Source organism: Dermacentor variabilis, chromosome 3 (genome assembly GCF_050947875.1).
Source record: "Dermacentor variabilis isolate Ectoservices chromosome 3, ASM5094787v1, whole genome shotgun sequence".
Taxonomy (NCBI): Eukaryota; Metazoa; Arthropoda; class Arachnida; order Ixodida; family Ixodidae; genus Dermacentor; species Dermacentor variabilis.
In genome coordinates, this window is record NC_134570.1 from 129468247 (window position 1) to 129493308 (window position 25062).

Here is a 25062-nt window from a genome sequence, read left to right on the forward strand (position 1 = left end):
CACGAAAAAATAACTACGTTCTTATTTATTTTTCTACTTAGACTTTTATTCGAGAGGACACATTGAGCCTCTGCAATTTTCTTGTTCTCACTACCCGCGGGCTGCCGGAGTCAGCCAAAGCGCACGAGTTTTTCTCGTGTTGCCCTGACCACCGGGCGGTGCACTTCAGTGCGCGTTCGTTTTTCTCTGGCTGAGTGGATTCTCGCCTGGCAGAGCTTTGGACGCTTTCTGGCTAGCGGAAGAGAAAAAAGAAACATTGTTCGTGCTCCGGCATCACGGTGGGGGCTCAACAGATTGCAACGGATTGATTGAGTGCAATCTCTCCGGAAAGTCTTGTCTGGCCGGTGTAGGATACGAAACAGTATGCGTATACTCCTCTGTGGATCAATAGTCTCGCGATTTCTTCAATATTCCTTCGGCAGCCAGATTAGGTGCCCAAAGTACGCGTCGGATTGTAGCCAACATGCTTTTCCTTGCGTTTTCTTTTTATTTCAGTACCCGCGCCCCACCAAAGAAGAAAAAGACTGTAGTTTTGAAATCGAAGAAGCGGTTCAGTGATGACATGTTTACTTTGAAAGAACAGTCGCGTGTAATAGAAATTTTTGATGTCTACTTTAGATGATGAGGCGGATACTATTCCTGTGGTAAGACAAGCCTATCTGTGCCCAAATTCAGTGGCAAACGTTCAACCCAGGTGACACGTAGCGTTCAGTCAAGGATTTCTGTGATGCTCTCACGCAAAGATGGGAATAGTGCTGAAGTAGCAGTAGATATCTATCACGGTCACGGATTGGTCATCAAGGCGCCAACATGTAGAAGTCACCCGTAAGCGTCGAAATTACATCTCGCTGCTCCATGCGGATGCGTGATCTTCTTGCATCTACATGACTGCGCTCAATCTTTCAACGTGACTCGGTGTTTTGACGCGCTGGACTTGTATTGAAGACTCGGCAAAGAACATTGTGCTTGTGTGTGCTTTTCTTTCTACGTCCTTGTTCAGTCGCACTTAGTTTATCAAGGTAAGCAAGTTGCCTCGTCTTTCGCCGGGAGTAGTTTGTTCGTTTCACTGTCGGCCAACACAGCCAAGTGACGTTCCTGTCTAGAAAATAGCGAAAATGCTTCTCGCTGACTGAATCTGCAAGGTTTCCAGGATTCTCTGTGCCTGAAAAGCACACGCGCAAGCACGCACAATGGGAACAAATGCAAGGCAAGCCGCTGGTGTTATCGAATATATTTGATTGGCACGAGCAAACCCACATAGGCAGGATAGCACTCCTATCAAACAAAAGATATGACAGACAAAAGCTACAACAACAAGCACCAAGTAGAAAACATATGTGTAACGAAGTTTGAGAACGGTGCCATTGTGCCTAATTATGTCATTTTCACGGGCCAAGTAAATTTTATTCAAAGTTGTATGCCCTGTTTTATTCGTTTTTCCACGGTTGGATATTTCTTTGCGTTGTTCATGCACAGTAATCCAAGCCGCCTAGCTTAAGTTTTAATGGTTCCACAGATCCAGGCACTGTAGTGCTTTTCAGGCTCATTCATGAAAATGATGCGTGGCAGAGCAGAGCGAGAGCCCGTCTTGTCGTCGCTATAGGCGCTTCAGTGCCGCCACCACGCAGCTACATGACGTGAACCCAACGATTTCTCAAGATGGCGATCCCTGGCTGGTTGATCTCATCGAAGTATGGAAGCACTGCTTTGAGGCGGTTGTAGTAGGAGTTCAGTTTGGGATACTTGGCAGCCTCAAGGAAAGGTACCTGTAAATAACAGGGCACCAACGTCTAAACCTTTGAGATCATGCCTAGTGATGCAAAAGATAACACTTATTTCAATAGAAATCCTGCCATGTTCAGGCTACTATTTAGCGCGTTGCAAGAACGTCGATGCTCCCAATCACATTTTGGTACAGGAAGCGCGCGGCTGTTTTAAAAGAAAAAGTAGCGACAAAATTCCTATTCCAGCTCATTCGGCGCCTCCAAACCTAGAGCGCTATGTCTGCCTGCGGGTTGAACTTGTTCTGCATTTGAAGCAATGCTCCATCTACAACAAATGTTCGCCCCAAAATATGTCTTCCATAAGAACAAGTTGAAATCAATAACTGTTACACAATGTTACTTACACTATTCAGCCAATAAGGCCTGGACGTTGCTAAAACACGCACTGGAAACTGTGATTTTGATTGAGTAGTTTCACCAACAGTAACAATTCGAGCTTTTTATCGAAAATAGCCTACGTGCAATCCACATCTTAAGTTTGAGGTAAAGGGAGCGACTAAGTAAGGGCGTAGTGAGCAGTAGGGAAAGGCAGTGTGTAAACGCACACATGTCCCGTCGGATCATTTCAGCCTTGTGACTAATGGGAGCACCACTTTGTCAGATGGGGAGTTTTCTTCGTTTTCGTTACGTCGCATATAGATGGATGAAGTGGCGGCGGACATAAATTCCTTTATTTAACAATTGTGGATATCTAATGAGAGAATGGAATAGAAACATAATGAACTAGCTTTACTTTATGGCGCCCAAGCTGGTGCACCATCTCGTCTGTCATGCTACTGCAAGAAAGAGGATGACGGTAGATATTCGTACCGGTACGGGCGCTCAAATAAATTTAGAACCACTAAACTTTTGCTATTGTACATAATGACCGTAGTCATCGTTAAACGTATCGTACGTTGGCTCAATATGGAATAGAGCACTAGTGCCGGGAGTGTCACAAGCTGCCTTTCCCTCTTGCCTTCAGAGCACCTTTTCTTTTTTTTTGTATAACCATGCACAAAACGCCAAAAAGCGGGCATCAGCGAAAGTGTTGTGCTTCGAAACATTCCAGCTTCCCTCGGCATTCCTTGATGGTATTAATCTTCGAAGCGTTGCTATGACAATGACAATGGTTCTCACGGTCCTGCGCCGTGGAAGTAGCAATTTTGTTTATCGCATCTATTACTTGGAAAAGAAGTACAAAATGCATGCAGAGAAGACTGGGACGATCTACACCCGTGAGCAGAAGTATACAGACCATGCGTTGCGCAATAAAGCTCATTTTCTGCAATGTTAGTTAATGGAACTTAAAATTAGAGGATGGAGTCCAAGCTTGGTATTACAAATTTTCTAGTGGGCTCTTCAGTTTCCGTTTATGGATGTTAATTACGGAGAAATTCAGTTTTTTTCTGCGACACTTTGGTCCGTATACTTACGCTCACGGGTGTACATTCTTAGGTTATCTTACTCACCGCTCACTGACAGCACGGTGGTTTACAGCTCTCAGGCACACCCAACCAATAAACTGCTGCTTACCTCAAGGATACGGCTAAGGTAAGCCATGACGCAGAGGTCAGCGAGGCTAAGCCTGTCGCCCAGAACGTAGTTGCCGTCTGCCAACACCTGCTCGAAGCCTTTGATAACGTTCTCCTCAAACTCTTCCACGTCCTTGTCCGTGGGGATCTTCAATTCGTAGATTCGAGGCCGCTGCGGTGTAGCAGAGATAGCTGCTTCAGGGTGGCCATATTTGAAGTAACCTAATATAGGCGATTAAACACCCATATAAAGCGTTCGCATCCGGTGTCTTTGTCTCCCATGTTTTTTTTTCTATGGTACTGATAATACGTGGTTGACCACGAAGTGAGTCCTTATCTGTAATTCTGCCACCAAATACAAAGAAAAAGTATGGACTTAAATACATTGACTTTTTTTTAATTTCAGCTACTGAGACAGCTGGTCACCAGGTTTTATTGCTTTCAGAGCGCGGCTTTTCAGCGGCGTTTCCTCCAGCGAACAAGGGCGTGCCACGGCGTCATAGCTCGACGTAACCGAGCGAACGAGCTCAGCGAATGACGAAAGTGAACGCGTAGCGCAGCGGGCGATGAAAGACGCTAGGCGAAAAGCGGGGAAGAAGGGGCCTCGGAACCATGAAGCGGAAAGCGGAAGAGGGTATGGCCAAAGCTTGAGAAGAAAAGGGTAGTGTGGCGACCATCGCTACCAGATGTCGCCACAGTAGCGCGCGAAGTTTTGGGAGGTCTGTCGGCGTCGGCTGCTATGAATAGCACCCACGCGTAACCCACGCGCTCGCTCGCGCGATCTCAAGGTTAGCGAGGCCGCCGCGCCATTTGTAACGTGTCGCACGAGACAGATTGTCCGCGCCAGCCAACATACCGCGAAATGAAAGCCCGTATATAGAGCTGCGCTCACACTTCATATTGGGGGTATCGTAATTGTCGGTGAATTCCATGTTCAGTTCTTCCACACTTTATCGAAGCAACAGAACCATATTTCATACGTTCCAAATACATTTATTTCCGAGTAAAGGCAGGACGGCTACAGCAGCATGTTGATTACGAAGTGATATCAACAATGCCTATGAAAGCTGTACTTGGATGACGACGAAACAACCATGATGACGTTAACTAATTCTTCACTGAGTTTGTGTCAGAAAAAGGGATGTTATTAAAGAGCTACAGGACTATTTTTCAAAATTACGTAATTATATTTTTTCAATAAATGCTACATTTTATAGCATAATTGCTCGGATATCATTGAAAATATCGGTATGCGATAGAGTGCTTTTGTAAGATTGGAACTCGGCATTATTTTGTGTGTTCTTTGAAACGGAAGAAGTATAAGAATTCTTTGGACTATTCTAGCGTTCGTAATGATTGGCGAAGAACTTTGTGTATGTTTTTGCAGCTGAAATGCAAGTGTGAATGTCGGAGTTCCTGCAGTTGCCTCACATGGCTATAAGCACCAGCAATGTGTATTTCATACATGTATAATTTTGTATGTGAATTGAGGCGCGTAGAATACTCTGAGTGTTCGTTCATTTTCCCCGTAGAGAACGCACATTTTCTTCTCCATTCGAGAGCTACACGTGCTGTAGTCAGGCTAAGAGAAGCATCCTCAATGTAGTGCTGTCTTGCTTTTTCTTCCTTGCCCTTGTATTTGGATTAGAAAGTATTAAATATTATGGTATGGTGATGATGGTAATAATGATAAATATGACAGATTCAAGCCCGATAATATTCCTGCGGTGATGGCATTACGTCTCCATGAATGTACAACATGGGAACCACGATGATGATGTTGACGATGACAATAATCAATGGCACCTCCTTTCGAACGGGGCTGTGAAAATACTCGCGTAGCCTCCTTGATTGTGTTGGGTATGCTATAGTTGTTTTTCTTTCTAGCATTTTAGCTTACATCTCCTAAATCTTTCTTTTCTCCGTCAAAAGTTCTCCATCTACCTAGTACGGTTACCTATACCTGTAACGGCCCGGTATTAATCTATTCCGAGCATTTTTTTCACCAATACTGTAGACAGATCTTGCTTAAAACTCCGTTTTGGTCGGCGTTCTGTTTGTCTTCATATTATGCCGTATCTTGCCTCTCTCAATTCCTGACTAGCTGATTTTGCTGTCCACAATAAATACGAGCGCTCCAGGAAAGTTAACACTACCTATGGGTTTCACCGGTTGAATTGCTTCGCATTCCATTAGGGTGTGCTGAGTGGCCTCTGGATTTTTGCTGCAGAATTCAGATACTTCAACTTGTTGCGAATATTTACTCTGGTATGTTTTTGACCTTTTGCAATCGGACTGAACTTCAAGTATCATGGCACTACCTTTTCTGTAATCGTACATATTTTTTTCTAATTTATTTCTTCCGAATCTTGTACATATCCATGTGCATTTTTGTTTCCATTCTTTGCACCCAATCGTTCCCTCTCTTACTCTTCAACTGCAATCACGGATGGATAGATGGATGAATGTTATGAGCGTCCCCTTTGGAATGGTGTGGTGGGTTGCGCCACGAAGCTATTGCTTTTATACTGCCCAATGTCCTACCTATCTTAAAAAAGAAAGTGCGGTATTGAAAGCGTGATCTGCCGGATCATTAAACAGCTGTAGTTTCTTCTTTTTGTTTTTCTACACTAGGTGCTGTGGTGGCGTTGCGCATTCGGTGATACGCACTCTTGCAGAAGACCGGGTAATCAGCCGCCAGTAATAGATAAATAAATAAAAATAGCAGACGCTCATCATGAACAGCCGACCCAGCAAACCCACTTCCCAATTCTTACAAAGCCAGCGTTAGCCCTTGCTCTGGTTACATTCGGTTGAAGGACAGCATTCGTGTATTCATTGAACTCACCATGAATTTTAAGAAGTGCGGGTGAATAGTGCTCACGATCGTGGCAAGTGCTTGGTCGATGGTCGCACGAGCCTTGATATCGTTCGGGTAAAGTTCGGAATCAGGTGCGTTCTTCCTCAGCAAATAGTAGCAAATGGCCAAACTGCACAAAAAGAACGGTCACACATTCACCCTCAATGAAATGTGAACGTAGATGAGGTCGCGCTTGCAAAATATTATAGCTGGCCATGCAAGTATCTCGCTAAATACATACAGTCTACAATCAGCCCGGGCGTTCAGCATCCGCTCTTGTGAGAACGACTGTACGTGTCTTTCGCTCTGGACCCGGCGTAATTTGGTCAAACAGAATAGTCGATGTTACTGGGCGTTAAGGACGGCTTTCATGAAACCTGCATAGTTTGTAAGCTGCGCCACCAATGTTGGCTGCTCCGATCGATTTGCCAGTACACGCGGTTGTGTAAAACTAGCTACGTTGGAATGAAGCACAGTTATGGTTAAAAACATACCAGTGTACAGTCAACCACCGGTGTTTCATGCATGGACACCGCGAAACATCAACCTCCTGCTCCTAAATTCTGCGAAGGCGCCCAGAATGAAGATTATGTTGTTCAGCTTACCTTTCATATAAAATGAAGCCATCATCAGAAAGCGCAGGAAGCTTTTGGAACGGATTTATCTGTATCGAAAGAAAGGGATACATTTCAAAGTTATTCAATAACTACCTAGTCCACAAAAGAGAGATATATTCTCAAGTGAGCTATGCTCTTTTTTGAGCATATCAATCGCAAGCCCATATGCTTTTATCGTAAATGTTGTCACACATATTTTTTGGTCACTCATACGTGTCACATATTTTTCAACACGTTTTTCATGCGATAGCATTGGGAGTGTCAAAGTGGAAAAAAGTGTATGTGTGAGAATTGTGAGAAAAAGGTCGCGTGGTGGATGTAGACGAGAAATGGGAAAGCTTTTAAGAGCATCGCATGCGTATTGCGAAGCCTTATCACGCCTGCGTCCAGTTATTTGTCATCAGGTTTCATTTCCATTTATTTATCATTATTTTTTTTTCAAGGAAAATATGCACTTAATTTCGCCTAGGTTTTCCTTGGTGTCATTGTGTGTTGGGCTGCTTATGACATCACCATATATATACGTTGTCACGAAGACTGGCGAAGACAAAGACGTTGCAGTTGGGCTGAGTAACAGTCTGTCCTGAACCGGCATGCCCCGTGCAGTTTTCACTAGCCTTTTACTGTGGAATAAATACTCCCAGAACATGACCCTCAAACCAATGGACTCACCGATCGCCTTAACCGTACCTTGACCAACATGCTTTCCATGTACGTTTCTGATGATGACAAATGATTGGGACGTTGCGCTTCCGTTCGTATCATTTGCATACAACTCATCGTGTCATGACAATGCCGGCTTCTCACCCTTCTATCTTCTCTTTGGCCGCCATTTACCCCTAGACATCTCGCTCCCTTCTCATCTGGCGTCAACGTCCACGACTTCCTATGCGCAGAATGCTATCACACGTGTAGGTCGTCGCGCGCACAGTAGCCCGCCCTCGGCCCTCGTCATCGCAGCCCGCAGAGAAGTCCATTTACGATCGTCGACATCGAGATACTGCTTTGCCATCGGGCTCTCCCATCCACCTCTGGCTCCCATCTCGTCGCGTCGGCCTCTGTGCAAAGTTAATGTCGCGGTAGGTCGGGCCCTGCCTCGTGCTGCGCCAGTTGATTCCTGTCCCCTGTGACATAACTCCCATGGCGTCCGCGTCATCGACGGCCACACCCCGAAGTGACATCGTGCATGTGTCCCACCTCAAGCGTTACAACTGTGACAGCCAAGTTTGAACACAACCAGCACCGGGACCGTGCTTCCCCGGCTGGACATATTGCCACGAACAGTGGCGAAGACAAAGACGTTGTAATGGGGCTGGGTCAGAGTCTCTCTTCGGACTGAAAGCGCTGCTAAAACCTGTGTGAGCTGTGCAGACTTCACTAGCCAAGGGCGCGCCATTTACGGTCGCTGAAATACTCTCCATCACTATATATATATATATATATATATATATATATATATATATATATATATATATATATATATATATATATATAAGAAGAAAGGGGGTTAACCGAGGGTCCCGATTGTTGTTAACCATATTGTAAGAAGCCAAGGAAAACACCAAGGAAAACATAGTGGAAATTACTTTTACCTACTCAGTCAGTTCAAGGAAATGATGATTTAATGGAAATGAAATTGGATGAAACAACAACTTGCCGCAGGTGGGGAAGAATGTGGGGAAGAACCAAAGAGGGAGCAATGATGGCTCAGCTGAATGGGTGAACGATCGCGAGACACGTGATGGCGACGGCGCTTTCTAGCCCTCCGATGTTGTTCTTGCTCTGAGACACACAATGACGATTTGCCCTTCTAATACCGTTCTTATTCGTTACAATATATATATATATATGTGTGTGTGTGTGTGTGTGTGTGTGTGTGTCAGCTTTTAACTGCGTTTAAATATTAGGTCGGGCATCTCAAAGGCATTTGAGATACACCTCGCGCGTTTCTCACGCATTTAGCACCAAATCGTCAGTGAGCATATTTATTTATTTATCATGCGTTTTAAAACAGGTCTATTAAAAAGACATTGCGTAAATGGGGCAATATAGGGAAATAAAGTATGATGGTGTTAGTCATATTTTCCTTTATTTTCCACCGCGCATTTGTTACTGTTCCAAAGGTGTCTTTACAACACATATTGAAGTGAATTGAAAAGTGAGTGCTCAAACGCTTTCAAGGTAAGTTCAATCAGCTTGTGAAGCAGATGAAGCTTCTTGTGACACAAAACGAGAAGCAAAGCCTCGCTCAGATATTCAGTGGTTTCTGCAGTTCTCAGGGTTCTTCGGCACCATGAGCACAAGGTAAATGGGAAAAAATAAGCAATGAGAGGACAAAAAATGTTGAATCTCTGCGCAGCTTTCTGGTTTACTTAGTATTGCGCTATCAATAATAAATACACATGAGGCAAATTTTCGCCATCAGTGTACCCATTGCTATTGCCAAGATGTTTCGTGTGTATTTATGTACATGTGTATTATATGTTTATCTATTTCCGCATATACAACATATATGCTATACTACCGAACAGTCACAGTATCTAGGAGCTGTCTTACGTTCTTGGCTCAATAAATACAATTGCTAACACTAGGTCTAGCGCTCTTGATTGAATTATTCCTCAGAATTTTTAGAATGGCAGGCCACAATCAAATGCCATGAAACATAACACCAATAGCGTATGCGGTTTATCTTAAATCTGCGAACATTGAACAGATGCATGCTATTCGTGGACAGAGCAGCGGGGCCTATGTGACATCATTAGAGACCCTACTCGCGTTGAAAAAGCATTCAAGGGTGCCAGAAAGTTTGCCCAACCGGGGTAGGTGGTGCCCATGCTAAACTTTCCTATTCTAGTCAATGCTTCGCCCTTCGAGCCAATTGCCAATTTTTAATAATAATAATAATAATAATAATAATAATAATAATAATAATAATAATAATAATAATAATAATAATAATAATAATAATAATAATAATAATAATAATAATAATAATAATAATAATAATAATTGCAATGATAACAATATTGATGATAAACGAAACAATCAAATTTATTTCCGTGCACAGGAACAACCTAGTGTTCTTGATACTGGTGCACTTAAGAAATGGCATAACACAAATACAGCGACATATTTAAATAAGAAAAACAGGAACAAAACGCCTCTAACTACTATTACTACTACTACTACTACTACTACTACTAATAATAATAATAATAATAATAATAATAATAATAATAATGGTGTGTGCCTTCAAAAATCCAAAACAACACAAACATGCCTGTCTACACCTCACTTGGCTTGTAGGACCGTGCCTATGGATATGATACAAATGCTGAAGAAAATACACAAATTGATGAGACATTTAGAATAAAGAAATAAAATCAATGACAGAAAATTTAAAAAAGCAGCATAAAAGCCGGTTATTCTATTTAAACGATAACAATAATATAATAATAAGAAATATATTGCCATAGCAGTGATATACAGTTATCATCAGGCGTGTTTAGGCCGGGAGCGGCTTATCGGGCGTGCCCCTGCAAATTCGGCGATGCAATACATAAAGATTGGAGAGCATTCACATATGAAATAAAAGTAATGCTGTCATTAGACTGCGCGCGATATTACCTTTACCTGCGGAAATATAATACAATGTGTAACATGTGGTGCCGTCTAGGGACACAAAGCTTGACCAGACATACAAGTTAATATTGCGTCACCCAAGTGTATAACTTCGCTGATGGCATATATATACATATATATATATATATATATGTATGTGTGTGTGTGTGTGTGTGTGGGTGTAGTTGCACCCGCGAACAGGGATGCAATTACGCTACTGTGAAAATTTAGACCTCGAGCGAAGGAGAAAAATCTTAGATGATGCAATATTAGGTCTTTGTTTCTCTGGTTGAGCACGCCGCCACCAGGGGGTCAACCCCTGTCAAGATATTCACTTTTACGCTTCCCGCCCATGCGGCGAAACGCCATGTGCGTCAGTGCTTAGGGTAATATTTTGACAAGCTAAACCTCTTTAATAAAGCGTATTGCATTGTATAATTGTCTGGCTATTGATCTACATTTAAGATCATCATCGATTATTTCCACAAATTTATTCAATTTTTATACAATAGTAGTATTTCATTAGCGTTACAAAGCCTTATTTTTCCAAAGGCACGTGCGCAATACTGCCTGCTGCTCCCCATTGCAAAAACAGGATGTGTGTCATGCTTTTGCCAGGTGGCATTGCAGCTTTCATGCACGGAGGAATAACGGCCCTAAAGCTTGGTTCCAACTTGCCGGAATGTCACCGTGGTGAGCTAGAAATATCGCATGTTTAACCTTCGGGTTCATTCACGTTTGGCGATTCAAGCGACAACTGCGCGCTCGCAACATCTGCACTCTGTCGCCCGTCGGCGAGTTGAGTGCGCGTGTACTAGGCATAAGTATGTGCGATGTGTAGGTGTATATCAGGTGACGTAAATTAGAGGAGTGTGTGAATGCTTGAAAGTTCCGCAAAAAAAAAAGAAAACAGATGTAATATTGTCCTAGTCAAATCCTTTAGAAATCGAATAGTCATCATTAGCGAAGACGAATATTTTCCGTATAACTTGCGAATTGTGAACACAATTTTTTATTCGTACAATCCAGGACGTGCTAATGCACATTTACCGCGCGGTTCTGATTCTGATTGATTTGGCGACGGCCCTATCGAGAGGAGTCGTATATATTCTCGAAGCGACTGGTTCGGTTGTCATGTGGTCCGCGGGAGTCACCATGGCAGTGACAGTTGCCGAAGATCCTAAGGGTAAATGAATCTGAAAGGGACCCTTCGGCGAAACTATATATACGTGAAGACTGATAAAGTACTGCTGGAAAATTAGTATCGTTGATTTCGCTATAATATTGTTGCATGCATATTCCGTGCTTATTGTAAACGGTGCACGCGGGCACCCCCACTAAGGCGACGAACGCTCTCTGGCTCTCTAGCTGTCGGCTGAACTGGCCAGCGCTGCATCCTTTGTATCCTTATCCTTTGTAAATGTACTTTGTAAATAGTCTCCAGTTTTTTAACGTTCATTCGCGTAACATTATGGCGGAGGCGCTTCGACCTTAGCGCTTCACTGTCCTTAAATGATCACGTCACATGTATAGATCACCGCGAACTCGAGGCCAAAAGTCCTGCGCCGTTCAGTCTACGGCCACTTGACCCCACTGGTGATCAACCAGCCCAAACGATCTCTCTCGTTAAGGCAGTTGTGAGGCAAGAATTTGCAAATCTAGGTTTTCTTTGCTGCCTGCTGTCTCCCTACCTGGCACCCGACCGGTGCCGACTGCTATGCCTCACAGCAATCTGTATTCCCGTCGCAGATACCGTAACCCTACCCAGTGGAGCATTCCAGACGACAAGCCCATTTGCTTTCATTACCTCCGCATTAGCCACGTCGCTCGCCACTGCCGCACCTCCTGGACGTCGCCGTATTCGAACTCCTTTTCCCCGTCGCCTTGCCGTTAAGCCAACCTGCACCGCTACTGGCCTCACCGTATGCCTCCTACCTCTGACGTATCCGTAGCTGACAGTCGTCCTGCTCGCTCGCCGTCACCTCTGCGCCGTCGGTTCGCGTCGACCCAACCACACCGCTATTCGTCGGCGACCAATTATGGACCCTCTCATGAGGAAAACCAGACCATGCAGCTCCTGGAGCTGCATGGTCATGTTGCATTGTCTTGGTCGTGTCTAAATCCTTCATTGACGCTCCCAACGAACCAGAACTTACTTGATGCTAACGTTGATGGTGTCCCATTGACGATGTTAATAGACAGTGGAGCCCAGGTTTCCATTATGAGTTAATCACAATAGAGGCGTAAATATATCTATTGTCCGACGTAACGCGCGCGCGCGCGCGCTACGTTTCGTTGGCGAAAACAACTCCTTCTATAGTCCGACGCACTGCAGCGCCAACGTAACCGGCGGCTGCCAGCGCGCCCCGACTGGCTCGGCGCAAATTTGGCTCCTGCTCCATTCGCGCGCCGGCGCCGCCGACCGCGTCGACCCACAATGCATTGCGCGCGAAGAAAAAGGCGCCAACACAACTCTGCGAACGGCTTTTGTGGACGGCGCGCGACTTGGCGAACGTTCTGCGCATGCTCCGAAGACAGCAGCCGGCGGCACGCACGTTGAAGTTTAGAGGGTATGGCATCTCGGCTGGCGCAGAGCAACCGACGTAGCGTGACTGACCGCGAACGACGCTCGCCCGCACGCCGATAACGTCGGACTATAAACGGGACTTAAGTGTCCATTCCATAACCTCCGTCATCGACCGAATAAGGTCCTCACGCCTGACACTACACAAGTCGTACGCATGGCCGACGGCAGCACTGTTGACGTCACTGGAATGTGCACTTCCCGTATAAGTATCGCCTCCCACCATGTTCGTGTTCTTTTTACAGTGCTGACGAATTGTCCCCATGACCTCATTCTCGGACTCGACTTTCTTACGGCGCATTCTGCTTTGATCGACTATTCTGGTGGTACCCTTTGCCTCGAACTTACTCCACTCACGCACACTCGTACAGAACTGCCTAACAACTTCAGTACGACCACCTACGTCCGCCTGCAGCCTAAAGCCTTGACTTTTGTCAATTTGCTATCGTCTTTTCCCGTGCCCAGTGGTGATTACGTCACCACACCTGTTCCTGATGTCGTATTGACGCGAATATCACTGTGCCCCGCTTCGCCGTCACCGTCGCCGACAACCGGACATTCCTCCTCGTCGTCAATTTTGGCCTGACAAAGGAAGTTGTACCACTAAGCATGTCGGTTCGAGCGCTGCATGCTATTGGTGATAACCACGTCACGACGTTTTCCGTTGACGTCTGCTCAGATTCTTCATCATGTCCTCAGGATGCTATTTGACTTGACGCAACATTTCGCCCCATGATTGCTGCGGACCTATTTCCTGAACAAGCATCAGCTGTGTGTTGTCTTTTGGTTTCCTACCACGAAATCTTCAACCTCAACAATCACCAATTGGGCCATACTTCAATTGTTAATCATCACATAAATACTGGTGATGCCAGTACTATTCTTCGGAGGCCATATCAAGTTTCTCCTTCAGAGCCTAAGATTATTCAAGATGAAGTGAATAATATGCTTTCCAAAGGCATTGTTGAACCTTCGTCGAGCCATTGGGCGTCGCCCGTGGTGCTTGTTAAAAATCAAGATGGCACATTGTGTTTCTACTTAGATTATTGTCATCTAAACCACATTACCAAGAAAGACGTCTATCCCTTGCCTCGCATTGACGACGTCCTCGATTGTCGCCACAGTGCCAACTACATTTCATCAACAGACTTTCGGTCTGATTATTCGCAATTTCTGTGGAAGAGAAGGACCAAGACAAGGCCGCGTTTGTCACCCCTCATAGTCTATATCAATTCAAAGTTATGCCTTTCGGTCTATGCAACGCCCCAGCAACGTTCCAATGTATGATGGACTCTTTGCTTGAAGCGTTTATATGGTCAACATTCCTCTGCTACCGAGACGACGTTCTCGTATTTTCGCCTACCTTTGAGACACACTTTGAGCGCCTATCAACCGTTCTTCAAGTGTTCCGCGAGCTTGGGCTCAACTAAATACATCGAAGTGTCATTTCGTTCGTCGGCAGATTACAGTACTGGGCCACCTCGTCGAAACTTGCGGTGTTCAACCATACCCGGAGAAAATTCGTGCTGTCACGTATTTTCCTGAACCTCAGTCAGTCAAAGACGTCGGAAGTTTTGTAGGACTCTGCTCCTAGTTCCGACGCTTCGTTAAAGACTTCACAGTGATTGCCCGGCCTCTTACTGATCTTCTGAAGAAGGGCATGCCGTTTACGTGAGGCGCAACTAAAACTGCCACGTTTGCCTACCTCATGAACATTCTCACCACGCCAACTATACTGGCCCACTTTGACCCGTTCTTTCCTACAGAGGTGCCTACCGATGCCAGTGGTCACAGTATCGGAGCCGTCTTAACCCAGCACCAGCACGGTCAAGATCATGTTATCGCATACGCGAGCCGCCTCCTCACAGCAGCGGAGCGCAACTATTCGATTATAGATTGTGAATACCTGGCTCTCGTCAGGGCGGTTTCCAAATTCCGCCCGTACTTGTGTGGCACGCACTTCTCTGAACTCACGGACCACCACGCGCCCTGCTGGCTTTCCTCACTCAAAGATCCTACCGGCCGGCTTGGAAGCTCGGCCCCACGGCAGCAAGAATATTCCTATGCAGTCGTGTACACGTCGGGCAGATTACATCAAGACGCACATAGTTTATTACGCTGTCCAGTGAACGAATCACCTGCCGACCCTGACCCCGATACCGACGTTTGCGTTCTCTCCGTTTCTCAGTTGCTGTACGTTGCCGATGAGCAACGCCGTGATGCCACTTTGCGCGGCATGATTGAAGGCTTGGAATCTTCGCCTTCTGATTGTTTCCTTCACCTGATTGTTCTCCAGGATGGTGTATTATAGCGCCACAATGTACGCCCAGACTGTCCTGCCCTACTCCTCGTCATTCCTAAGCACCTCTGGTCAGATGTTCCCCAAAACTTCACAATTTACCAATGGCAGGCCACCTTGGCGTACCTACAACCGGATTCGCCAACGCTTCGTTTGGCCAGGCCTTGCCCGCTCCGTCCGGAAATACGTTGCGGCATGTGAAAAATGCCAGCGCTGAAAAATACCATCGACGCGCCCGGCCGGGTGCATTCAACCGCTCGACATTCCTTCGGAACCATTCTTTGGCGTTGGCTTGGACGTAATTGGCCCTTTCCCTCTATCCACATCTAGCAACAAGAGGGTCGCTGTGGCCACCGATTACACCACGCGCTACGCTACAACCAGAGCGCATCCAAAAAGTTGCGCGACAGATGTCGCCGATTTTCTTTTACGCCACGTGATTCTGCAGCATGGTGCTCCACACCAACTGCTCACAGGCTGTGGTCGGACATTTCTTTCTCAAGGCATCGCCGACATCCCGTAGTCCTGCTCAACCAAGCACAAGCTAACTACATCTTACCATGCACAGACTAATGGCCTCACGGAGCGTCTGAATCGCACTCTAACAGACATGCTTGCAAAGTACGTCTTGTCCGACCATACTGATTGCGAACTTATCCTGCCCTATGTCACTTTTGCATACAATTCTTCGCGTCCCGACACGGCCGTTTATTCCCCGTTCTTTCTGTTGCTCGGCCGAGAATGCACATTTTCACTGGACACATCCCTTTCATCCGCCGCAGCAGCGACCAGCGAGTATGCACTCAACGCTATCACCAGGGCAGCGCAAGCACGTCAAATCGCCCGCGCTCGCCTCCTGACCTCCCAAAAGAAGCAACGGCATTTGTACGATCGCCAACACAGAGACGTCCACTTTTTGCCAGGATTTTTGTGCTCCTGTGATCCCCGACTCGTCACGTTGGCCTCTCAGAAAAACTTCTGTCTCGATACACAGGCCCATATTGAGTGCTGCGTGCCGTGACTCCGGTACCTACGAAATCACCCCAGTCAGTACCAGTGCCTCATCTGCCCCGAATTCCACTGACGTTGTGCAAGCCGCACGCCTCAAACCCTATTACTCTCCTGTTATCACCAATATTTAGACCTTCCGGGACGGTGCATCTGCCGCCGGGGGCAATGATACATGCATATTGCGTGTTTCTGGTGAACGATGCACGCGGGCGCCCCGACGAAGACCACGAACGCTCTCTGGCTCTTGAGCCGTCGGCTGAACTGGCCAGCGCTGCAGTTATCCATTGTATATACACTTTGTAATAGTCTCCAGTCCTTAGTCCTTCGTCCGCATAACAATATACTGATTAACAGAAAATAATATGGAGGTCGAAGTTTATGTTCTAGAATTTCGCACGAAAACCACAACGCCAGTGCAGGGATGCGTAACGTGATCGATTCCAACACAATTTTCGTATCTGGACCGCTTTGAACTCAGCGAAAGTTCCCGCAACTTCCCATATACAATCCTAGGCTCCTTTAGAGCAGAATGTAGTCAATTTATTACCCATCAAGAAATAACTAGTATCTATCACCGCCGTCAAATTTCCTGAAGTTGTTAGGCTGGTGCGGAAACTCTAATGCGGCGACTTTAGTACTTGCGTGTTTTCTGGTTAGCACAAGGTAATGAAATTAAATATAGATATATTGTACGTAATGACGCGGTTGGGATGAGCGCGAAATGACGCAAGGTCACGAGAAGCACACTATCTGATTTTTCTGTCCTGGATATCTAGAAGGTTCTTCACCGCTGTCGCACAAGGATAATTGGGTATATTGAGCCCGGAGTATGGGTAAGGGACGATATAAACTGATTACTTGGGGTGCTATGCACTGTTCCACTGTTGGGTGCTATGCACCCAACAGTGGAACGAGGCCTGCAACGAAGCCGACGGACAGATGCACAAGGGCAAGACGTGGAACATGCTGCGGCACCTCCTCGACGAAACCAAGACCAAGGGCCACCAACACAACAACCTGGCCAGAATCCTACACAAGGCAATCTGTGAACACGGGGAGGACGAGGTCAAGGGGCGCTTGGACGCCAAGTACCTACCGACCACCCCCACGGAAAGACACCCGGATTACCAAGGCAACGAGAACGAGACGCTAGATCGAGACATCCAGACATGGGAAGTCAGAGTTGCCCTGCAGGATCTCAATGGCAGATCCGCCGCGGGTCCCGATCGAGTGACCAACAGAGCGCTCAAGAACCTCAACGAAGCGGCCATCGAAACGCTCACGAACTTCTTCAACAAGTGCTGGCAAGAAGGAAGGCTGCCCAAGCAATGGAAAGCAGCCAAGACGATCCTCATCCCCAAGCCTGGCAAGCCGCCCAACATAGAGAAGCTCAGGCCGATCTCGCTCACTTCGTGCGTGGGAAAGGTCCTCGAGCACGTTCTCATGAAGAGGTGGCAGCGTTACCTGGAAGAATCGGAGCTTTACCCAAATTCCATCATCGGGTTTCGAAAGAAGCTCGGGACGCAAGACGCCATGATCTTACTGAAGAACGAGATCATCGACGATACGACGGGCACCAAGGACAACAGAGCCATACTCGGGCTGGACTTGCAGAGCGCCTTCGATAAAGTGAGGCACTCGGCTCTCCTGGCCCAAGTATCCAGACTAAACATAGGCAGAAGGACATACCAGTACATCAAAGACTTCCTGACGGAACGGACCACCGAAATCTGCGCGGGAGACCTGCAGCTCGAAGAGAAGAAATTGGGCAGCGTCGGAACTCCGCAGGGCTCGGTGATCTCCCCGCTTCTCTTCAACCTCGTGATGATCGGGGTGGCCAACCGGCTAGAAAGAGTAGCGGGAGTCCGGCACACCATCTACGCCGACGACGTTACGCTATGGGTACCGGGAGGAAGCGACGGACACATCGAGACAACGCTGCAAGAAGCGGTCAACGCCATCGAGGAGCAGCTGGGCGGGTCTGGACTCGTTTGCTCTCCGGCCAAGTCAGAACTGCTGGTGATTCCACCGACACGAGCGGGCAGGAAAAGAAAGAACATGGAAGTCAAGTACGAGCGACCACAGATCACGGTCAAGACATCGGGAGGACAAGTGATACCGGAGGTCGAGAAGATTAGAGTGCTCGGGCTGCTCATCCAGCGAAATCGAGTCAACGGTGAAACGGTCAACAAGCTCGCAGGCAAAGCGGCCGCGGCAATGAGACTCATCAAGAGGGTGTCCAACAGAAGAGCGGGGATGAAGGAGGAGAGCCTGACTAGGCTCGTTCAATCCTTCGCAGTTAGCCACATAACGTGCGTGGCCGCCTTCCACAACTGGAGGCCGAGCGAACGTAACAAGATAGACGCCACCATGCGCAAGGCGTATAAGGTGGCACTCGGCCTCTTCGGAAGCACGAGCACCGAAAAATTCATGGCGCTGGGAGTCCACAATACGCTGGACGAAATAGCCGAAGCACAGAGAACGGCGCAACTCGAGCGTCTCTCTGAAACAAGAACCGGAAGAAAGATACTGTGGGACCTTGGCCTCGAGCCGAGGGAAGGCGAGCAGCAGAAAGACGTGCTTATACCGGATAGCATCAACAGAAAGCTCAGGGTCTGCCCGATCCCGAGGAACGTGAACCCCGAGCACAACAAGGAGCGGAGGTTGGCGAGGGCCAGGGCTCTTGTGGACCTCCACGCCAGAGAAGAAGGCGCCATCTACGTGGACGCGGCGGAGTATCGAGGGAGCAGCGACGCATACGCGGTGGTGGCTGTCGAGGCATCGACGGGTGCAACGAAGACCGCGGCGAGCGTCCGGACTCGAGAGGCACACCGGGCGGAGGAGGTGGCCATCGCCTTGGCCGTCTCCGACCCCGGATGCACTACAGTGTTGTGTGACTCTAGAACGGCAGTGAAGAACTACGCCAAGGGTAGGGTATGCAGTGAGGCTGCGCGCATACTGCGCAAGGCCGAAGACATCGGACGCAAAAGCGCTGTGGTGATCAAGTGGTTTCCGGCCCACATGGGCAGTGACGTGTCGGAACGCGGGAACGTGAACCACAACGAGACGGCCAACTCGGCCGCGTGAGGACTAACCAACCGCGCGGCTGCAAGCACGGCCGACTCGGAGTGTTGGTCACGGTGCAGTGCCAAGGACAAGATGACCACCTTCAACGAAATAGTGAAGTGGTACAGACTTAACAGACAGACTATGCCGCCACCTCACCCGGGGCTTACCCGGGAGGAGGCAGTGTTATACAGGCAATTACAGACGGGGTCCCTGCTCACCCCGGTGCTAGCTAAGCACGTGTGTCCGAACGTGTACGCGAGTGGCGTGTGTCGACTGTGCGCTAAGGAGAGAGCCACCGCGGCTCACATCCTTTGGGACTGTAGTAGAAATCCACGAGAAGCCAGTGAGAAGACGACGATCCCGCCGCGGCTAGAGGCTGCAACGAGGACCTATGACCAAGATACACAACTAAAGGCCGTCCAGCAGGTCTCGGCAGCTCTAGAGAGGCAGCGACCTCGCGAAACCGAGGAGAAGGGGGGAGCACCCCTAGGAAGGGGATGGCGGCCCTCTCGGATCCGCGGAAGTAGCGAGGAACCAAGACCTCGAGGAGCACAATGCACGAGACTGACGTAGTGGCCGCGTCGCGGTAAAAGCTTGTCCTCCCTGAGTGGAGGGAGCCTAACCGACTCTGCAGGCATATTTACTAAAGTTGTTCTCTCTCTCTCTCTCTCTCATTACTTGGGGAAAGCAAAATACCCTAGAGATATTAGTTTACCTCACACAACCATTTGTTATTACTGTCATGGTTCATTGTGAAATGTTTTTGAGCCTTCCGCTTTCTATAAGCAACTACGTTGCCTTTCTTTCTTTCTCGTTTCATCTATTTGGCTTCCAGACTCCTGTTTCCCACCTGCCAGGCCCTCGAAGGACAGCAGCAGTATTGAAATAAATAAATAATTCAACACAGAAAGCGCGGGCGCTTTGAAACAGTAAACCAGCGCGAAGCTCGTGGAAAGTGTAGGAGCAAGCCGTTGGCTCAGGCTGTAGGCGGTCATTACGTGTCCGTTATATGCTGGCACGCCGAGTCACAGTGGCTTCATTCCATTTCTGATTGTTTAGAGTGAAACCTTAGAAAAGATGAGGAGGCTGTTATGATCGACCTGTCAAGTGCGACCTATTCAGGCGTGCCTTGCCATGACGAGATGATTTGTCTCATCCCAGGAAATGCTGTTATGGTCAGCCCTCACAATTGTGGGAAAGATTCAAGAGGGCGTTCCTATGTCGAGATAATTGCCGTCTTCCCCGAAAAAGCGTCACCCCTTTACGCCCTGAGCAGACACAAATGAGGAGATATGAAAGGGAAGAACTCGTCAACTTCTCAACCAGGCAATCGCACTGACACTTCCGCAGGTGACCCAGGTTTTCCAAGAAGACATCGGCTACCACAAGAACGCAAGGCGTGATTTAAGGTCGTCTTGGCCTCCGCGTTAGGCAGGACCGCTCGATACTCGGATATAGGGAAAACCATGTACTAATGAAGTGAACACATTATGTCCAATTTTTTTTTCATCAACACAATGCCTGCCTTCGTCGTCGTTTCCTGATTCTTGTGGTGAAAACCCACCTCAATCAGCCTAGATTGTATCAGCGCTGTAAAAGCATATTTAATGCAGCGTTTCAGCGCCTTTACTAGAGAGGCTGAGAAGACCCGGTATTTCAGTGGATATGACTTTCTAGTACTAAGCATTATGTCTGGGTTCATCTCGCACCGCTGCGGCCGCATTACTATGTGCGCGTTCTCAAAATGTCCTGTATATTGAATTCATAACACGCCGAGGGATACAACGGAGACAAAAAAAAATACTTCGAAAATGCCCTCTGTTAGGGTGCTTCTCATAGCCCCAGTATTCAATTTGCAATTACAAACTCTATGCAACCAGGCTAAGTTTTCGGAGAGCTGGTGCGTGATCAACTCAGGCAAACGCCAGTAAAATAAACACATAGTAAAGCAGTCCTCCTGCGCACTCCTTTTTTCTTGCGTATTCATTTCTTCTATTGGTTTTCATCTTGTTCGAACTTCACGAATTTACAAGTCAATAACTCGATGCTTCAATCTTATTTATTGTCTTACTCACTAGCTTACATTACATAAACCGCTGCTCTCAATTTCAGTGTGTACGCAACGCTTTATGTGCTGATAAATTTAGTCCATGTGTCTTACATAGCATGTTTATGGATAAGGAATGAGCATTTTATTCAGCCCACTGTTTTAAGTTACATGGTGAAAGAAAAAAGTTATTTATTTGATTCTCAACGCAGCGTACAATGGGAAATTTGGGCCGCGAAAAGCAAGGAACAACTGTACACAACAATACCGGTGAGCACACTCATCAGCCGTCAAAATTTGATAGATAGATTGAGGGCATGCGATATGTATACAAGAATAATAACATGTGTTTGTGTAAATTATATAGGTTGTGTTGAATCGAGCGTACGTAAGTGTGAAGAGAGTAACAGGACGAGTATCACGTCGAAGACGATCGTATAATAGGAAAAGCATGATTTCTACTACTGCGTAATTTGCACGCAAGTTTTAGGGGTGCTAATGACGTGGCCACTTTCCCATTGATCCCGCATTTTCTTCTTTAGGAAAGCAAGGTGATATAACAACCTACCTACCCATCGCAAAGTGCCAAGAATAGGGCAAGAAATGCTTCGCCAGAAAAAAAAAAGCCTCTTGGATGGCATTTTAGGAATTGGTGATAAAAACTGCAGCAAGGAAGGCGGGGGGGTGGGAAGGTAGTTCCGATCAGAGTTGGTTTTAGGGATTAAAGAGTCATTATACAGGTTAGTTCAACAAGAGGGGTCATAAAAGTTAAATTTCCATTCGATACTCGATGAAATATGAGAGAAGAAATTGACACCCACCCTTGTGTAACTTGAAGCCTTTCTGAGGCACCTTATCTCTGTTTTCAAACTTTATACGACAGCGTGCTATTCCATCTGTCAGCCCCTTTCTTGTTTTTGAAGCTACAAAGGAATCCCACACGGCTTTCTCAGAAACAAAACTTTGTAGTTGAAGAAAAATTTGGCCTCTTCCGGGATTCTTCTTCAGTTACGATGCTTCATTTCTGAGAAAGACATGTGGGTTTGCTTTGTAGCTTGGTGCTACATACGGGTGGATGCCAATTTTTTTCTTTCATGAAACTTCCACCTTGTATAGTTCCGCTGAACTGATTTGCCATATTCGGTGAATTGTACTGCTTGAATTGAAAAACAAAAATTGTTTCGCAACGCTTCATTCTGGAGATATAATTTGTGAAAGCGGAAGTTATGAATACAGTTGGACGAGAAAATAGACAAGGGAGGTTTAGCGTGTTTTTCATTGAGGAGAGAAAAGTGTGACAGCAATAACCCAAGTGTATAAACCGGGCAGCGTGATTCTGCAAAAATTTGAGGGCTGTGAAGAGCGTAGATTGGCTCCGGTCACTTAATGGGAATGCACATTCCAGCTTAGAGAGAAGTAGAATTTTGTAGGGAGAGAATCTCAAGGAGAAATTAGTTTTTCAGAAAATGCGGAACATGTAGCCAAATTTTCGGTTAGCATTCCTTGAAACAGTAACATTAATGCGAAGGTGTTTGCAAGTGCAAACACCTTCGCAGGGTGTAGGGGAGCTCCAATAAGATAACACGTGAAGCTTGTGTTAAGGTACCTGGTTATTCTCACACTCTTATACTTCATAATGTTTAGTTGCATAAGCCATAAGGATGAGGTCATGCGAGTCTGAATTCTGTATATTTAGGAAAGCTACTTGGTTTGATAATTTATTGTAATTCACGCCATCACTGACAAAATGCTTATCGGATCAAAAGGTAAGCGAACACTGCCCGGAACGTGAGAAAAACAAGAAGAAACAAGAATTACCAAACTACGAACCTTGGTGGTATACTCCGGACGCAACAACAAAGGGGCAAGCAGAAGAATAATTGTTTGCAGTTACATATTGTGTTCGAATACACACACAGCATTTATGCCAGATAAATGTGTTAAACTGGAGATTAAGTTTAGTAAGCGTAAAAAGAAGTAAGCCATAGGTTGCAAAGAGGAATGGTTTGAGTTATGAAAATAGCAATAGAATAATTTGCATGTGCGTGCGGCAACGGGCTTTTCATCAAATGGCCCCGCCGGATGTTGACGCTCCACTCGAAACAACTATGGTTCCTATGGTATTTTACAGGTGCGCTACGAGGTTCTGTGTCAGCGATTAAAAAGGAGGCCACAGCTGCCTTTTTTGTGAATAACGCGAACACTCAATAAGATAAAGACGTACTGCACTGAAGTGTTGTCATATCGGGGCCACCGTTGAGCATGTATTTTTTTTTTTACTTGCGTGAAGCATATTTCCGAAAACTCGCTTCAGTTTAAAGGAATTCCGCTTACTTCGAGGAAATACTCGCTAGCTCACGCTGCAACTAAGTGACCTCAGTAGGCCTGATCAGTAAGCGAATCATCTCGACGGCATCATCGCCATGTTTTACGAACTTCGAGTTCATGGCATAAGCCATTATACGCGAAAAAAGGACAGCTGTTTCAATGTGAAAGTTGCATGAAGCATGAAAATGTGTCCCGGTTTTGTATTTCAGAGAAATCTAGCCATTTCGACATTACTGATGCACTAGCTCTAGTTACAATGTGCTGTTCTTGAAATAACAAAGGTCAGCATTGGAAACGCCGACGCAACCTGACCATCTTGTACATCCATTGAATCAATGTAATAACATTTAGGCATTCACTTCAGGTGTCTCCTAACAAGTGAAGAAGCGTTTTTCATGTGCAGAAGTAGACAGAAACACTATCGAGCCTAATAAGGTGTCACTATCGGCAACAACATCCGCACTTGTAAAGACATACATGTAGGGGCAGAACGCCTACTTGAACATTTTGCAACCTGCCGTGGTTGCTCACTGGCTGTGGTGTTGGGCTGCTGAGAACGCGGTCGTGGGATCGAATTTCGATGGGGACGAAATGCGAAAACACCCGTGTACTTAGATTTCGGTGCACGTTAAAACCCCAGGTGGTCGAAATTTCCGGAGCCCTCCACTACGGCATGCCTCATAATGAGAAAGTGGTTTTGGCACGTAAAACCCCATAATTTAATTTATTGAACTTTTTGCAGACCCACCTTTCGGTACTCAAGAGTCCGGTGCTCGTTCTTGAAAGTATTCACATTCCTCAGCTCCAGGTCCACGCCAATGTGCTTTGCTAGCATGCGGACCATGCCGCACGGCGGGCTACCGTAAATGTTGTACAGGATGTAAGGCATTGTAGTAATAAGACAGCGTTCTGCGAACGGTTCTGCAGTGGTAAGAGTCCGTTAAGATCACGCCGCGGTTGTGGGTGCTGTTTACCCCTCCATCCTACTAGTGAATATTTACGTGCTTCAGAGATGTTTTGGCTAGTTGCAGCAAGCCAGGACTTGGCACTTGGTGAGGCCACTTTCTTTTATGTTCACGCGAGAGAGCTGGCAAGGCCTCAAGGAGATTACGTCCATCTGGCAATTTGGGGTGTTTCGTGGTGGATAGCTTGTGTGTAGTAGGCCATGGCTGCACGGCATCACGCTATAGTATGTTGAGCGTCCGCAAAACGTCGTCAAGGGCCACTCTTGCACCGCTGTTGGAAGGCTGCGCTCGCTGACCGAGATGCATAGTGCGACAGAGTCGGCCTTGCACGGCATGAATGACCACATAAAGCGTATCTGATAA

General features: G+C 46.7%; 1 protein-coding gene and 1 pseudogene across 1 annotated transcript; one reads left to right on the forward strand and one right to left on the reverse strand.

Moving 5' to 3' along the window:
- Nucleotides 1-1201: 1201 nt before the first annotated feature.
- LOC142576282 (glutathione S-transferase 1-like) lies at nucleotides 1202-24749 on the reverse strand. Its single transcript, XM_075686336.1, has 5 exons — nucleotides 24483-24749; nucleotides 6764-6822; nucleotides 6147-6288; nucleotides 3300-3470; nucleotides 1202-1766 (listed from the first exon to the last, which is right to left on the reverse strand). The coding sequence occupies exons 1-5, from the start codon at nucleotides 24621-24623 to the stop codon at nucleotides 1629-1631; spliced, it is 651 nt and encodes a 216-aa protein (XP_075542451.1). The 5' UTR covers nucleotides 24624-24749; the 3' UTR covers nucleotides 1202-1628.
- Nucleotides 17734-19953, forward strand: LOC142576281 (uncharacterized; annotated as a pseudogene).
- Nucleotides 24750-25062: the final 313 nt, after the last annotated feature.